The sequence below is a fragment of the Hypanus sabinus genome, chromosome 2 (assembly GCF_030144855.1).
Source record: "Hypanus sabinus isolate sHypSab1 chromosome 2, sHypSab1.hap1, whole genome shotgun sequence".
Classification (NCBI taxonomy): Eukaryota; Metazoa; Chordata; class Chondrichthyes; order Myliobatiformes; family Dasyatidae; genus Hypanus; species Hypanus sabinus.
Window position 1 is genome coordinate 165,148,880 of NC_082707.1, and position 13,574 is coordinate 165,162,453.

General features: G+C 42.8%; 1 protein-coding gene across 3 annotated transcripts in view; it reads right to left on the reverse strand.

Annotated features, from left to right (window-relative positions):
- Nucleotides 1–275: 275 nt before the first annotated feature.
- aspg (asparaginase homolog (S. cerevisiae)) overlaps nucleotides 276–13,574 on the reverse strand; it is an 83,919-nt gene continuing 70,620 nt past the window's right edge. The window contains exon 16 of one of the 3 annotated variants that reach the window (XM_059958475.1): nucleotides 276–1,463. In XM_059958475.1, coding sequence (XP_059814458.1) covers nucleotides 1,455–1,463 — 9 coding nt within the window. In that variant the 3' untranslated portion in view covers nucleotides 276–1,454. Of the gene's footprint in view, nucleotides 1,467–1,513; nucleotides 1,720–13,574 lie in introns of those variants that run through there. The other 2 variants (XM_059958486.1, XM_059958482.1) reach the window with 2 other exon arrangements.

Sequence of the window (13,574 nt, forward strand, 5' to 3'; positions counted from 1 at the left end):
TTTAAAGCTTGATCATTGCTGAAATTTAATACGAAAACTCCAGTGAAACTTGATGTTATGAAGCAAGCTCTAAAATACCCAATACCATCCATGATACTTATTCAATTTGTCTCTTACAACTTTTCAGAATAAGCTTAATAGAACCATTGTATCAATTCATGATTTGCCCCCACCTAACTAAAAATCTGTAATGGATAAATAAGTCTTGAAAGGAATGTGAGCTTAAAAATGCAGTAATATGGATTATACAAGAAAAGCAGAGGCATAAACAAGTGATGACTTAAATGGTATTTTATTTAACATTTTGTCAAGCAAACAAAAAATTAAATTAGCAAATGACGTACAAATACAACAATATCCATGGAGCAAATCAATGATAATGAAGGCAAAAAGTATATTCATTTCAAAACCTTTGTAACACTGGCTGCTCCTTAAACTGAAAATTGGGTTAAATGGGAACAGCAAAATGAATGAAATGTACATAAACCTAATCCTAGACAAGGCAATATTGTGGAAATCAGTGATAAAATAAAATCCATTGAAGAGGAATTGTTCAGATGTAGCGGTAAATCCTACAGGACACAATTCAATCCGAAATCAAAAAACTTTTTGCAGTACCATTCCGAGTTCTACAAAATTATTAGAATTTTTAGAAGAAAACTGTTCTACTTGGTCATAGAACTCTAACAAAAATCTAATCTGGAGAAATAACTTTCAACAGAAGACATTACCTGCAACAATATTTATTTTTAGCTCCCTTGCCTTTATACCTGTGTGTATTTATGGCAGCAAGATGCATTGATCACTCCTCTCAAGATTACCTCCTAATTTTTACCGCTGTCACTTGCTGCCAGCGAATTAACTCATGACTGACTGAACCTGCAGAGGCATGCATAATATCTTGCACTATTTAATCTAACCTTTCAGATATAATCCCCACATGCACAAGTGAATGAAATAGCACACTTGCAAATTCAGATTAGTGAATTAAATGCAAATTACAAAAGGTGCTTTCGATGGTATTAGCTCCTTTCAAGTAATGAGTAATCATAGCAGAAGCAAATTTGAATAAGCTCATTATCATTATGGGCAGGATCAAAATGAATTTTTAGATCACAAGATGACTGCTTCTTCTGCAGCTCAACAATCAGCGAAATACAAATCCAGCAAAACAATGAAGCTAAGAGTTGAACCAATACAAATCAATTCACTAAGCACATAGTTTAAGTAACACTAATGCATCATTGGATCAAAAGCCATACAAAGTAATTTTTTCATTGTTCCATGTGAGTTGGAGAGATAATATTGTTTCAAATACATCGACCAATGAATATTACAATAGGTTATTCTTTAAAACAAACTGTTATCTTTTACAAATGTGCAGTGGTCACCACGTCCAGCTGTGTCCAAGGTGCTGTGAAATCCAGTTCCTGCAAACTTCAGCTGTGCCCAGGTCACTCATCCTACTGGTTCAAATTTAAGTTTTGTTAACTTCATAACTTATATAAAATACAGTAATTGCATTAAATTAATATGACATCTAGTTTAAAAAGATCTTCAGCAATATGAACTTCACTCAATATTTTCAATTACATCTTGTAGATTCACACAGGAATACAAGATGTATGTATAGATAGGTCTAATATATTCAGTTAACAATATAGAGTAGAAATCTGTCATTTCACTTGATAGCAGGTGCTGATGAAGTCATTAATATAGCTGGAGAGAAAACAAATTCAGCACATGTCATATCCTTGGAGGTTATAAATCATCAATAAAACTAATGATAAGCATCTGTAAATATTCAGTTATAATGAATGCATAAATTCTAATAAAGTATACATTCCCTTTTGACCACCTAATTTAGTTTAAGATCACACCAAACCACTTGTTATCCTCAGGGATTCTTGCAGAAAGATAAAATATAATCGAGACAGCAATGTAGAATCATTAACCTCACTGCTCTGACTCCCTAGTAATTCCTCCATGATCTTTCCATGGCATTTCAATGGCCATTTCTGTGATGGGTTCTCTCTGCTGCAAACTTCAGCAGTGCCCTTGAATGTTTCTGCACATTCTCCGTTTCATTCTCCACAGTGAAGAGAAATATACTACCTAGGGCCAAGATATTTGGCCCTAGGTAGATTCTTTGGGAGAGGGGAAGACAGCATGGGAAGGGAAGAGAGGGCCAATGGCTAAACCTCCCATTCAAAAGGTTCAAAGCCATGGTGGGGTGGGGGAAGAATGAGTAAGACATTGAGAAACACAAAAATCTGAGATTCAAGACTACCAACTAGTAGTTTTGTTAACTTGAGGGAGGAAGGGGCTCAGAAATGGAAACAATGGGAATGCTGGTGTAGTGGGGGTTTCTTCCTTTTTCTTTGTTACTGTGTATGTAATCAAAAGGGCTTCTTTTGTTAACTAGCAGGAATGTTTCTTTGTTGCGAGAGAGTGCTGGAAGCTTGTTTGGGTTAAAATTTACTGATTAACGAGAATTGTATTCCTTTGTAAACCAAATGAGGATTAATGTTCTTTCTTCTGAGTCTGTAAGCTTTTGTTGACGGGCTTTTGGGCAGATTGGCACGAGGGGGTTGAGAGAGAGGACGCAATGCTGTAAGCTGGGTGAGGAACGGACCCCAAGCGGGGGTCCGAGGCCAGGAGGTACTCCGAGGAGGGGGGATGAAGCTAGATGTGCTTGGTTGACCACTCGGAGGGTCCTGAGCTGCGAGTTGAGGAGTTCGGAGGGGATCGACTGGTGGCCAGAAGACTTCAGTAATTGAGCTCCAACGGTTGTGCACGAAGTGGTTTGGACTTTGATAAGTTTGGCGCTTTTTCTTTATTTTTTCTCTTCATATATACTGTATCATTACTAATCACTTAGTTATAGTAACCTTTATAAATTGTACTCATTTAATCGCATATGGTGTACTGTCTGTTATTGGGCGAGGCGGGGACATCACACAGCATCCACACCAGCTGATTACCCAGTTTGGCGGGGCCGAAGGCTGCTCCTCCTAGACGAGAATGAGCTGAGCGAGCCTGAGGAGACGCAGGGGGTTACATTGTGAGGTGCTCGACCGGGATTGATTTCTGTGGAAGCTGTGTGATCACCCTCTTTAAATTATGTCTGCGGCGAAGAGCTGGTGTGCCTTTGTGGGTGTGCGATTGCTGGTTATCACTGCGTGTCTGTTGGGTGGGGTGGCTGCTGTTGGTAGCCTGGAGGTCGTTGTTCGAGTTCCGACTAGTACTGACGAAATGGTGGTGGGACCATGGGTTGTCCGTACTGTTTGGAGAGTGAGGAGTGACAGGTTGGGATGTTTCAGCAGTGGTGGGCTCCGCCCGGTTGTTGGAATAATGTCCAGCCCTAAAGGGGCGGAGACGTGGGCGGAGCGGACCCCTCAGTTGTTGGGTGAGTGGCAGTGCTTGGCTGAGGAAAAGCGACAGGGACGGGTTGAAAGCTTGAGTAGGCGGGCTGGTGACGTTGTTAGAACTGTCGGGCGCAATTACCTCAAAGTGACAGCTGCCAGTTCTGGGAAAGTGTGGGAAAATGCGTGTGGTTCGACTGGAAGTCAAATGCCACAGCTGGGGGGCTTATCATATCTGTGGCAGGAGATTGGTGGAAAGTTTTTAGGGTATCCCTTTTGCCTAGGGGGGCAGATAAATTGCTTGTGGTACCAAGGGGATCAGTTGTTCCGTTGATTCGAGAGGTGTCGGGAAACTTAGAGGAGGCCCAGTGGGGGAATGGCTTGGGGTCTTTGGGGGAGCACGTTCCCAGCAATGTACCAAGGAACTCCCGAAAGGAACAGACTCTATTCCTGAAGGCTTAGAGGGGCCACGCGCACAGGTGTTGTTACGGATGGATGGAAGTCAAGTAAAAGCCATCCTCGGCACTGGGGCGTCAGTTAAGTTGCTGTACAGTTTATTTTATAACCGTTATTGGAAGCACTTACCCTTGACGACATTGAGGGCACTGGAGATTTGGGGTACCAGTGCCATTGATTATCCAGACGACAGTTGTTGGTCAGTGAAAATGGAGTTCTTGGAGGCAAAAGTGGAGGTGACTGAGGTTCATGAATCGTTAATGCTGATGTGTCCGGACACTGCTGAGACGGGCAGCGTTTCTGTTCTAGAGAGAACCAATATCCTGCTGGTGCGCTTGGGGGCCTGCCCGGAGGAGGCGGGTGAGCGCTGTTTGGAGGCATTGTCGATGCACCCAGTGTTTCGAGTTGCTTGTGCGGACGTGTGTAGCAGCATTGGGCCGAAACCGAATTCAAACAAGAGCCAGTGGTGGTACAGCCTGGGGGAAGTATCTGAGGGTGAGACCCTCTTAGTGGACGCTGCGAAATACCATGAGGGAAGGGAGTTGACTGCTAAAGACACCTCGGAGAGAGAGAGGTTGCGGCGACTGGCCCCTACAGCCGTGGAAGACGTAGGCAGCGTGTGTGTGGATTATATTGCACTGAAGAGGCGCACTGTCAGTGACCAGAATATGGCCCTGAGGGCCGAAGAGGCGATGGCCTGTCTGAGTGGTGTGAAGTGGTTTAAGGTGCTGGATCTGAGGAGTGGATGTTGCCAGATCCCGATGAGTGAGGCCGACAAAGAAAAGACAGCCGTTATAAATTCACTAGGAGTCTTCCGGTCCGAAAAGATGCCACAGGGCATATCTGGAGCCCTTGCAACCTTCCTGCTGGGCAGGTGGAAGCGTTTGGAGTTTTGGTGTATGTGGATGATCTCTTGGTATTTGAACTTGCCTCAGGAGAATATGAAGTGAGGTCATTGCAGGAGCGGCTGAGAATTACAGAGTTAAAGTATTTTCTGGACACGTGCCAGGGCTGGCGAAGGTGAGTGACTGTCTCTACAGAATCAAGTTTGAAATGAAGACGGAGAGACTGGAGAAAGTGATCTTGAACCATTCGGAAGACTTACAAGTTGGAGAGAATGAAGAAAGTTGTCTGAGGGCAATAGCAAACTGAGAACCTGGAGAGGGGAGGTTGCGGAGGTGAAGAAATTACAGACAAATCTCAGAAGAGAGAAGTGGAAGCTTGAAGGGAACCTGAAGATGACCATCGACAGTTCAAATGAAGTGCAAAACCTGAAAGTTGATCTGGAAGAAGTCATGAGGAAGAAAAAGCTGGAGAAAAGTGCAGTGAATACTGAACAGGAGGCTGAAGAGACTGCAGGAGCAGTGCAGGCCACGTGTTTCCGTTTGGCGAAGATCAAACAGCAGCTACCGATTGCAGAAATGAGGAAGAATACAGATTCGATGGATAATGTGCTGGATGTGTAGTACATGCTGCCTTTTGCTGACTTTCCCTCGATTGAGGAAGAGACCTTTGGCCCTTCTCCCACTGAGTCAGGTGTAGCGGGGAGGGTTAGCTGTGTGCAGTGTGGGGCATGAGTGAGAGGTTGAGAGAGGAGTTGGTAGTGGGCCCAAGGTATCCCCAGTTGTGTCCCAGCCTGAAGGGTTTAGGTGAGGGGGTACAGAGGTCTCAGAAGGGTTAGGGAACTCCCACATAGTTGGCCTAAGTAGCGCCTGAGGAACAGGGCGTGAGGTTTACTGTGTGGGGAGGAGATGTCACTGTTTGTGTTTGGGTTACGGTGTGTTGGCAGGAAAGGTGGCGAGTTATTTAATAGTCATGAGGACATGACTTTTATTTGGTGGGGGGAGAGTGTAGAGGGGGTTTCTTCTTTTTTCTTTGTTACTGTTGGGAAAGGGCTTCTTTGTTTTGTTAAAAGCAGGAATGTTTCTTTGTTGCGAGAGAGTGCTGGAAGCTTGTTTGGGTTAAAATTTACTGATTAACGAGAATTGTATTCCTTTGTAAACCAAATGGGGATTAATGTTCTTTCTTCTGAGTCTGTAAGCTTTTGTTGACGGGCTTTTGGGCAGATTGGCGCGAGGGGGTTGAGAGAGAGGACGCAATGCCATAAGCTGGGCGAGGAGGGGGAATGAAGCTAGATGTGCTTGGTTGACCACTCGGAGGGTCCTGAGCTGCGAGTTGAGGAGTTCGGAGGGGATCAAATGGTGGCCAGAAGACTTCAGTAATTGAGCTCCAACGGTTGTGCATGAAGTGGTTTGGACTTTGATATCAAAGTTTGGCGCCTTTTCTTTATTTTTTCTCTTCATATACTGTATCATTATTAATCACTTAGTTATAGTAACTTTTATAAATTGTACTCATTTAATCGCATATGGTGTACTGTCTGTTTTGGGGCGAGGCAGGGACATCACACAGCATCCACACCAGCTGATTAGCCAGTTTGGCGGGGCCGAAGGCTGCTCCCCCTAGACGAGAACGAGCTGAGAGAGCTTGAGGTGACCCAGGGGGTTACATTGGGAAATATTAATGGAAATTTGGTACTGTACCATCATTGCCTTGAACGAGACCACTCACTGACTCTCAGGGCAATTTGGAACGATCTTGCAGATAGGTTTCCCCATGTAATGCAGTCCGTTTATGCAAGATCTGTGTTTCTCACCAGGAAAGGCCCATTTTTCTTTAATATGGAAAATAACTCATAAATTATTGTTATTGAGAATCTCCACCAAAACTTCATTTTTAATTGTGTAACATTAAAATAAAATGCACTGCATAATTTCTAAACCATTCTCTCCCCTACTGGTTGTTATTCAAGTATAACACTAAAAATTGTGTATGAAAAGGTTTGAATTCACTCAGCACAGTAACCAGGAAGCTCTGCCGTACTCAATGCAACAGCAAACATTACCGTAGATTCCGGACTACAGAGCGCACCTGATTAAAAGCCGCACGCTCTAATTTTAGAAAGAAAATCAATTTTGTACTTGTACAGGCCACACCGGATTTTAAGCCACTGGTGTCCCACGTTGTAATATGAGATATTTACACAGAAAGATATTACATGTGAGGATTTTTTAAACTTTTAATTAAATCCGTATGGTAACATAAACAAATACATATTGCAAATGCTTTTTTTCGAACAGTGCCTGTAACACAGCTACTTTTAAATATACATACGTATCGGTAACACACAAATTACGTTGCGTATACTTTTTTACTGAACAGTGCACGAACAACATTCCAATATCTCCTAACAACTGGTAAAAAAATATATATACTGCAGCCTACCAGGAAAAGTTATTGATCGCCTTTAACTTAAAAGCTGGATCATATGCTTTTCTTCGAGTGTTTTCCATGTTGATGAGGGTGAGTACAAATGACTGATTTACAATAATTTAATTGTGAAAGTGCGCTTGATTTATCGTACAATTTCATTGGACCTCTGTGAACTACTCATCAATTTTATTGGTCTTGCTATGATCCCAGCCCCCTCCTTTGTGAGAATCACAAGAGCACCTGTCGGGGGGGGGGGGGGGGGGGGGTCAGTAGACTCAGTAGGAGAGAGAGAGAGAGAGAGAGAGACGTGCCAAATTGCAGGTACCACCAGGGATACAGAATACAACGGCTATTGTCTCATGGAGACCACGTGAAAAGCCCTCGGGCAAGGTGGGCTGGTTGAGAGAGAGATTGCATCATCCCAACCTGATTGACACCTGCGACCCCGTGAGGAAGTATAAAGGAGAGTCTCAGGGGGACAGCCCCTCAGACGCACCAAGAAGACACGAGAGTGTTCCCGCAGTAGCGGAAAGCCATTCTGAAGGAAGCCACATGCGTTAGGTTCCGGGATTGGAATTTGTGGCTGGAATCACAGAAAACAGCTTTTAACTAACATCAGGGAGAGGAAACCAACGCTCCCCCCCCCCTCCCCCGATTTCACAGAGGATTCATCAAGACTCGGCAAGTTCTTTCTCTTCTCCCCCAATCTCTCTCTCTCGGTCGCCCCACTTGACCCATGTGAAACCCAGCGATTTTCAAAGGGCTGAGGCCTACAGACTTTCTGAGTGACTTTTATATTTCCAACGGACAATCTATTAACCCCTAGACAACAGCAGAGCTCACTTAATGATGATTATTACTATACCCGCGCTTTAGATTGAGTGTTGACGATGTGCACATTGTGAATGTATGTATTAACCCTACTTTTGTGTCCCTTTATAAATAAAACGTTTGAAAATAGTGGCATCAGACTTCAACGGACCTCTCTATCTTTGCTGGTAAGTTCTCCAGTTACGGGATTCATAACAGTCTACTGTTACGAGGCAAAATGTTTTTGGCGGCATGAAAAAAAAACATGCATTAGCCGCACCGTAGTATAGGCCGCAGTGTTGCCGCAGTGTTCAAAGCGTGGGAAAAAAGTAGCGGCTTATAGTCCGGAATTTACGGTATGTCTATTTCGCATTCTGCATTCCATCCTACACAGTGGCATTAAGGCAATCAAGGGAATGGTTAATTTCCAAGATCTCCAGAACAAGAATGCTCCAACTGTCTGAACAAAAAGACAGCTTGCAACAAAATAGCTTGCCAGTTTGGAGTAATCTCCCTGAAGACATTTAGTGTCAACGTGTAGCTGACTAGTCAGGGATTTGAATGCATACTTGTCAGACATTTCCAGGAATCATGACACCAATGCTATGGATTAAGACCTTTCATCTGGGCAAGATGCTCCACTCTTGATGCAGCCTCTTAATCTGAAACAGACTGTCTATTTCCCTCCACAGACGTTACCTAACAGAGCTCCTCCATCAGTTTGTTTTGCTCTAGATTGATAGAATCATAGAAAACCTACAGGACAATTCTGGCCCTTCAGCCCATGACACCGTGCCAAACATACTAATTTTAGAAATTACCAGGGTTACCCATAGCCTTCTATTTTTCTAAGCTCCATGTACCTATCCAGGAGTCTCTTAAAAGACCCTATCTTATCCACCTCCACCACCATTACCGGCAGCCCATTCCATGCACTGACTACCCTCTGTGTAAAAAACTTGCCCCTGACATCTCCTCTGTACCTACTCCCCAGCACCTTAAAACTGTGCCCTCTTGTGTTAGCCATTTCAGCCCTGGGAAAAAGGCTCTGACTATCCACACGATCAATGCTTCTCATCATTTTATACACCTCTACCAGGTCACCTCTCATCCTTCATTATTGATCCAAGGAGAAAAGGCCAAGTTCACTCAACCTATTCTCATAAGGCATGCTCCCCAATCCAAGCAAAATCCTTGTAAATCTCCTTTGCACCCTTTCTATGGCTTCCACATCCTTCCCATAGTGAGGCGACCATTACGGAGCACAGTACTACAAGTTGTGTCTGACCAGCGTCCTATATTGCTGCAACATTACCTCTCGGCTCCTAAATTCAATTCCACGAGTGATGAAGGCCAATACACCATATGCCTTCTTAACCACAGAATCAACCTGCACAGCTATTTTGAGTGTCCTGTGGATTCAGACCCCAAGATCCCTCTGATCCTCCACACTGCCAAGAGTCTCACCATTAATACTATATTATGCCATAACAACTGACCTACCACAATAAACCACTTCACACTTATCTGGGTTGAACTCCATCTGCCACTTCTCAGCCCAGTTTTGCATCCTATTGATGTCCCACTGTAACTTCCGACAGCCTTCCACACTATCCACAACACCCCCAACTTTTGAGTCACCAGCAAATTTACTAACCCATCCCTCCACTTCCTCATCCAGGTCATTAATAAAAATCATGAACAGCACAGGTCCCAGAACAGATCCCTGAGGCACACCACTGGTGACCGACCTCCATGCAGAATATGACCAGTCTACAACCACTCGTTACGTTCGTGGGCAAGCCAGTTCTGGACCCACAAAGCAATGTCTTGTATCCCATGCCTCCTTACTTTCTCAATAAGCCTTGCATGGGGTACCTTATCAAACACCTTGCTGAAATCCATATACACTACATCTACTGCTCTTCCTTCATCAATGTGTTTAGTCACATCCTCAAAAAATTCAATCAGGCTCGTAAGGCTCGACCTGTCTTTGACAAAGCCGTGCTGACTATTCCTAATCATATTATACCCCTCCAAATGTTCATAAATCCTGCCTCTCAGGATCTTCTCCATCAACTTAGTATCTGCTGTCTCCCATGTCCCATTATCACCTTCCTTATCAGATTTTAGTACTTCACGTACCCTCTCATTACCCTTCAGCTTGTCATCACTTTCTCTCCCCTCCCTCCACCTGGCAAACTAGAACCTTCTGCCCACCATTCCTTCTCCTCAGTGCATCTATGAACCAGCCCGCTCACCCTTGCCATGCTCCTCATCCATCATTGGACTTCTCTCCTCACTGTCGGTTCCCATGCAAGGTCTTACAACTGTGACAACTCCTTTACACCCATCAACAGATGCTGCTCAGCTCCACACTGTAACATCTGCAGTCTCTTGTTTCTAAATGAAGTGCCAGACTATCAGTTCCACAAATTGTTTGGAGTGGATGTGAACAATGATCAGAGTTCAAGATAGAAGAATCTGCTTCTAAGAAGCCGGTGGTGGAAAACTGAGCAATATGGTTCATCCACCATGCCACATTTCCACGTTTTAAGGCAAGTTACAATACGTAGGCCATTCAGTCCGAGATGCTTTTTTGTTTGTTTCTCCACTTCCTAATATTCCATCCTCAAATAAGTTAATTTTCAATTCAGAGAATATCAACTATCTCTTTGTAAACAGATTATTACTAAACTCCTTAACAATTTGCGAAAACGTAATTTTCTTGGTGAAAGAAAATAACTATTCCTTTGTAGAAAACAATACTTTTACTTTTAAGTTTTCTATTAGGTTACTGTAATCTTTGGTTCAATTTAATTCAATAATCCCATTTGCCATACTTCAGATCCAGTCTCCTTGGTCTAGTACATCTTAGTAAATCTGTACTACCTTCTTTCCACTTTTTTTAATAATACATCAGAAGTGGTGATAACATGTTTATAAGATATACAAGTTCAACATTACTTCATCATTTACCTTCTAAACTTCTAAAGACAAAACCAGTTATTTCAATTTGACTCCTTGATAATCTAATCTACATCCATTATAAACTTCAATGGCTTAAGTATCAATGGAGCTATGGGCTGTAGGCAGCTAAGTCAATAAAGAGACAAAAAGATTCAAGCCAGTTGCCATAGTCCATCATTGCTTTGCTTCATCTGTTTTAAGATTCTTCTCAATTCACTCTCAATATTTCAAATAATTACCAATTAGATTAGACAATTTAATTTTAAGTTAGATTTGTTAAACATTAAACAATTTAATACTCAGTACAAAAAGCAAAACAGAAAGCTTGCAAAAAAACATCAAGGCAACTTTCCCATCAATAAAAAAAAGTTTCTTCAGCTAAAAATAGTTAATGTTTCAATGTAGTCAGAAACTTCCCTAAGTGTCTGCATATTAAATGATTGTTTAATCTAGCAACTACAAGGATACTGAGTAAGGATTTATCTTTGCGGTACCATTTACTGAAGCTCTGTCACACGATATTTACTAGTAAATATTGTGTCTTCAAACCTAATAATTTTCTTGAAGTCCCTCAATTTTTTATATTTGCTTCTGATATATGCCGCAGTTACATACAGCTCTTCTACAGCTAGTTTTTAAAAGCAGTTTCTTCCCAAAAACAAAGGACACTTGAAAAGACAGACCCACGATGTGGTGTTTGCGAGTTCCAGATTTAGAAAGGAAGCCCCACCACCAGCACCCTAGACATCCCATATCACCCTGCCCAAATTCATAAAGAATGTGGTCGCTTGTTAGGAACATTTAAGCTATTCTGCAGTTGGGTTGGGCGCTGTATAGATTTGAAAAGCATCATGCTCATCAGGTTTGTCCTAACCTGTAGCTCATACCACAGATCCTGTAATCGTATCAATAAAGAAAACTATGCACTTCCTGTCTTTGGTAGGCTGCTCACAAACAGTAAGAAAGTTGAGGCTTAAACAGAAGTTTTTTAAAAAAAGCTAGGCACCTTCCTGATATATCAGATTAGACTCAAGAATTAAGTTAATGGGCACATTTTCAAACCACAAAGCACAAACACATTTCAGCCTAAAAGTTCAGTTTGAAGTTACATTGATGGAAGTCAATTTCACAACTCTTTCACAAAGGTGGACCTATTTGAAGTGAAATAATTCTGTTAAAATAGCTAGCTACTCATTCTTAAACAAGTTTAAAATTGTGCGCAGATTTTGCATACTCACACTAAGCACTGGCTTAGATTATCTAAAGGAAAACTACCCAACAGCCACCTAGATAAATTATGATAAACTTTAAGTTTTGTTTGGACCAATAAATTTGCTTCGTCCCAAGGCCTGGAAGTGAGATGGAGAAAAGTTATTGTTCCTCTCAAGAATGAAAGTAAGGGTTGAACATATACAATATTGTGCAAAACTATAGCCATTGGACTCCTGTCCAGCTTCACTCAACTCACTGCTGAATCAGCTCTGGGCGGTGGACTCACTTTCAGGGACTTGCAGTTCATGTTTTACTCTATTTGTTTACTTTTTTATTACTTGCACGATCTGTTCTTTAAAATTATACTTTGGGGTGTTTGACAGTCTTTGTTATGTGGGGTTTCTTCCTTGATCTCCACTAGTCAGTTATGGATTTGCCCAAAAACAGCTATTCGCAGTTAAACTTCCTTACTTCCTGCCTAATATTTTTATAACTTGCCCTGATACATTTCAATAGTCTCCCACAAGATCCGTACTTGTTCTTAACTATAGCTATGTTAAAATTATTCCCCAAATGTTTTCCCACTGGCCACGTCCATTACAGGATATCAGGCCCAGTATGGCCCCTCTTGTGGGGTTATTTACATATTCACTTAAGCCCTCTTGGATGCACCTAACAAATTTTGCCCCATCTGAAACTCTTGTATTAAGGAGGTCTCAGTCTATATTAGGGAAGTTGAAGACACCCACTGCAACAACCCTAAACACGAGAAATTCTGCAGATGCTGGAAATTCAAAGCAACACAAATGCTGGAGGAACTCAGCAGGCCTGGCAGCATCCATTTCAGGCCACGCCCCTTCTTCAGGACTGTAAAGAAAGGGGGAAAGGTGATAGAATAAAAAGTGGGTGGGGGGGGGGGAAAGAGGACTAAAGCTAGGTGATAGGTGAAGCCCAGTGGGTAGGAAAGGCAAGGGCTGGAGAGGAGGAATTTGATAGGAGAGGAGAGTGGACCATAGTAGAAGTGGGGGAGTGAGGGGTGGGGGGGAAGAGGAGGAAGGGATCCAGGAAAGAGTTAAGGAGGCAGAATGGGCAATAGAAGAGGATGTGGGATAATGAAGATGTAATAGAAGGGGCCCTGAATAGAGGTGAGGGAGGTGCACACTTTGGCCACTTGCAGGGATAAGAAATGAATGGACAAGAGAATTGCAGGGAGAACAATCCCTGGGGAAAGCTATGGGAGGTGATAAAGATATGTTTGGTGGTAGGATGCCTTTGAAGATAGTGGAAGTTGTGGAGAACGTGTTGGATGCGGAGGCTCAGTGGAGTAGGTAAGGACAGAGGAACTCTCCATGTTAAGGCAGCGGGAAGACAGGATGAGCATGGATGTCCAGGAAATGGAGGAGATACAGGGGATGGCAGTTTCAGTGGAGGACAAAGGAAAACCCTGCTTTTTGAAGGAGGACCATCTATAATAGGGGTCCCCAACCT